General features: G+C 40.4%; 1 protein-coding gene across 1 annotated transcript; it reads left to right on the top strand.

Annotated features, from left to right (window-relative positions):
• On the top strand, positions 1-729 carry LOC109746136 (uncharacterized). The gene has a single exon (XM_020305263.1). The coding sequence runs from the start codon at positions 1-3 to the stop codon at positions 727-729; it is 729 nt and encodes a 242-aa protein (XP_020160852.1).
• The last annotated feature ends 3,338 nt before the right edge of the window (positions 730-4,067 follow it).

Raw genomic sequence — 4,067 nt, 5'->3', positions numbered from 1 at the left:
ATGAGCTCCTCCGTCTCCACCGCATCTAGTCTCTTTGCCGGTCCGGATGTCACCCTCGTTCATGATTTCAACATCCACGAGCGCGTCCCGGTGGTTCTTGATCAATCCACCGCCTCCTACTCCACTTGGAGGCAGTATTTCTCCTTGGTGTTTCGCGAGTACTTGCTCCATGGCCATGTTGATGGCACCGTGGACTCCAGCCTCATGGTGAACGACGAGGAGTGGATGATCCTCGACACCACCATTATCCGCTGGTTCTACCTCACCATCTCCAAGGACCTCTTCCACACTGTGGAGGACGACGACGATGCGTACGCCGTCTGGACCAAGCTCAACGGCCTCTTCACCGACAACAAGCTCCAGCGCCAGGTCCTCCTCCATGGCGAGTTTTATGGGTGGCAGCAGCTTGACTCATCCACTGACGATTTTTGCATGCGCCTCAAAAAGCTCGCCGATGAGCTCCGTGATCTCGGCGAGACGGCCGGCGACGAGCTCCTCATCAGCACCCTCACCGCCGGTCTCAACGAGGACTTTGGGAACGTCGCCTCCAACCTTACTCTCATCCCGGAGCCGACCTTCGCCAAAGTTGTGGCGTACCTCAAACTGGAGGAGAGGCGGATGAAGATGGTGCGGACCCGGGCCACGCACACCGCCCTCACCACTGGCACCCATAGGGGCCCGGTGCCGCCTCAGCCGCTGATGCGAAATGCTACTTGGCATGGTTTTTAATGTAACCCTCTTATTTGTGGTATGAATATTCAGATCCGATAGATTCAAGATAAAAGTTTAATATTGACATCAAAAGAATAATACTTCAAGCATACTAACTAAGCAATCATGTCTTCTCAAAATAACATGGCTAAAGAAAGTTATCCCTACAAAATCATATAGTCTGGCTATGCTCTATCTTCATCACACAAAATATTTAAATCATGCACAACCCCGGTTTCAGCCAAGCAATTGTTTCATACTTTAGAATTTTCAAACGTTTTCAATTTTCACGCAATACATGAGCGTGAGCCATGGACATAGCACTATATGTGGAATAGAATATGGTGGTTGTGGAGAAGACAAAAAGGAGAAGATAGTCTCACATCAACTAGGCGTATCAATGGGCTATGGAGATGCCCATCAATAGATATCAATGTGAGTGAGTAGGGATTGCCATGCAACGGATGCACTAGAGCTATAAGTGTATGAAAGCTCAAAAAAAACTAAGTGGGCGTGCATCCAACTTGCTTGCTCACGAAGACCTAGGGCAATTTGAGGAAGCCCATCATTGGAATATACAAGCCAAGTTCTATAATGAAAAATTCCCACTAGTAAATCAAAGTGACAAAATGAGAGACTTTCTATCATGAAGATCTTGGTGCTACTTTGAAGCACAAGTGTGGTAAAAGGATAGTAGCATTGTCCCTTCTCTCTTTTTCTCTCTTTTTTTTTGGCCTTTTTCTTTTTTTTCTTTGGCCTCTTTTTTTTTAGTCCGGAGTCTCATTCCGACTTGTGGGGGAATCATAGTCTCCATCATTCTTTCCTCACATGGGACAATGCTCTAATAATGATGATCATCACACTTTTATTTACTTACAACTCAAGAATTACAACTTGATACTTAGAACAAAATATGACTCTATGTGTATGCCTCCGGCGGTGTACCGGGATATGCAATGAATCATGAGTGACATGTATGAAAGAATTATGAACGGTGGCTTTGCCACAAATACAATGTCAACTACATGATCATGCTAAGCAATATGACAATGATGGAGCGTGTCATAATAAACGGAACGGTGGAAAGTTGCATGGCAATATATCTCGGAATGGCTATGGAAATGCCATAATAGGTAGGTATGGTGGCTGTTTTGAGGAAGGAATATGGTGGGTGTATTGCACCGGCGAAAGTTGCGCGGTACTAGAAAGGCTAGCAATGGTGGAAGGATGAGAGTGCGTATAATCCATGGACTCAACATTAGTCATAAAGAACTCACATACTTATTGCAAAAATCTACAAGTTGTCAAAACAAAGTACTACGCGCATGCTCCTAGGGGAAGGGTTGGTAGGAGTTAACCATCGCGCGATCCCGACCTCCACACATAAGGAAGACAATCAATGAATATATCGTGCTCCAACTTCATCACATAACGGTTCACTATACATGCATGCTACGGGAATCACAAACTTCAACACAAGTACTTTTCAAATTCATAATTTCTCAACTAGCATGACTCTAATATTACTACCTCCATATCTCAAAACAATCATCAAGCATCAAGCTTTTCTTAGTATTCAACGCACTCATAATAGAAGTTTTTTTACTACAGTTGAATATTTTGCCTAATACGATTAATTTTGTTATCAAGGCAAATTATCATGCTGTTTTGTAGGACTCTCGAAATAATATAAGTGAAGCATGAGAGAACAATAGTTTCTATAAAACAAATCCACCACCGTGCTCTAAAAGATATAAGTGAAGTACTAGAGCAAAAACTATATAGCTCAAAAGATATAAGTGAAGCACATAGAGTATTCTAATAAATTCCGAATCATGTGTGGCTCTCTCAAAAGGTGTGTACAGCAAGGATGATTGTGGTAAACTAAAAAGCAAAGACTCAAATAATACAAGACGCTCCAAGCAAAACACATATCATGTGGTGAATAAAAATATAGCTCCAAGTAAAGTTACCGATGGAAGTAGACAAAAGAGGGGATGCCTTCCGGGGCATCCCCAAGCTTTGGCTTTTAGGTGTCCTCAGATTATCTTGGGGTGCCATGGGAATCCCCAAGCTTTGGCTCTTGCTACTCCTTGTTCCATAATCCATCAAATCTTTCACCCAAAACTTGAAAACTTCACAACACAAAACTCAACAGAAAATCTCATAAGCTCCGTTAGCGAAAGAAAACAAAACACCACTTCAAGGTACTGTAATGAACTCATTCTTTATTTATATTGGTGTTAAAATTACTGTATTCCAACTTCCCTATGGTTCATAAACTATTTTACCAGCCATAGAATCATCAAAATAAGCAGACAACACACGAAAAACAGAATCTGTCAAAAACAGAAGAGTCTGTAGTAATCTGTAACTAACGCAAACTTATGGAACGTGAAAAATTCAGCCAAATTAGGAAGTTCTAGATAATTTGTTTATTGATCTACAGCAAAAAGAATCAACTAAAAAGCACGTTCCTGTTATTTATGAAAACTAATCTCGTGCGCACAAAGTTTCTGTTTTCTGCAGTAGAATCAAAATAACTATTACCGTAGGTTATCCTAATGGTTTTACTTGGCACAAACACTAATTAAAACACAAAAACGAATCTAACCAGAGGCTAGACAAATTATTTATTCCTAAACAGAAGCAAAAAGCAAAAAACTAAAATAAAATTGGGTTGCCTGCCAACAAGCGCTATGGTTTAACGCCCCTAGCTAGGCATAATAGTAAGGATAGATCTAGGTATTGCCATGTTTGGTGGGCAAACCATAAGTGGCTCTCATAATAGATTCAAATGGTAATTTTATTTTCTTTCTAGGAAAGTGTTCCATGCCTTTCCTTAACGGAAATTGGAATCTAATATTCCCTTCCTTCATATCAATAATTGCACCAATCGTTCTAAGAAAAGGTCTGCCAAGAATAATAGGACATGAAGGATTGCAATCTATATCAAGAACGATAAAATCTATGGGCACATAATTCCTATTTGCAACAATAAGAACATCATTAATTCTTCCCATAGGTTTTTTAATAGTGGAATTCGCAAGGTGTAAATTCAAAGAGCAATCATCAAGTTCATGGAAGCCTAACAAATCACACAAGGTTTTCGGAATCGTGGAAACACTAGCACCCAAATCACACAAAGCATAACACTCATGATCTTTAATTTTAATTTTAATAGTAGGTTCCCACTCATCATAAAGTTTTCTAGGGATAGAAACTTCCAACTCAAGTTTTTCTTCATAAGATTGCATCAAAGCATCAACGATATGTTTAGTAAAAGCCTTCTTTTGACTATAAGCATGCGGAGAATTTAGCACGGATTGCAACAAGGAAATACAATCTATTAAAGA

The sequence above is a fragment of the Aegilops tauschii genome, chromosome 4, assembly GCF_002575655.3.
Source record: "Aegilops tauschii subsp. strangulata cultivar AL8/78 chromosome 4, Aet v6.0, whole genome shotgun sequence".
Classification (NCBI taxonomy): Eukaryota; Viridiplantae; Streptophyta; class Magnoliopsida; order Poales; family Poaceae; genus Aegilops; species Aegilops tauschii.
Note: the sequence above shows the minus strand (reverse complement) of the source record. Positions and strands in the feature narration are given on the sequence as shown.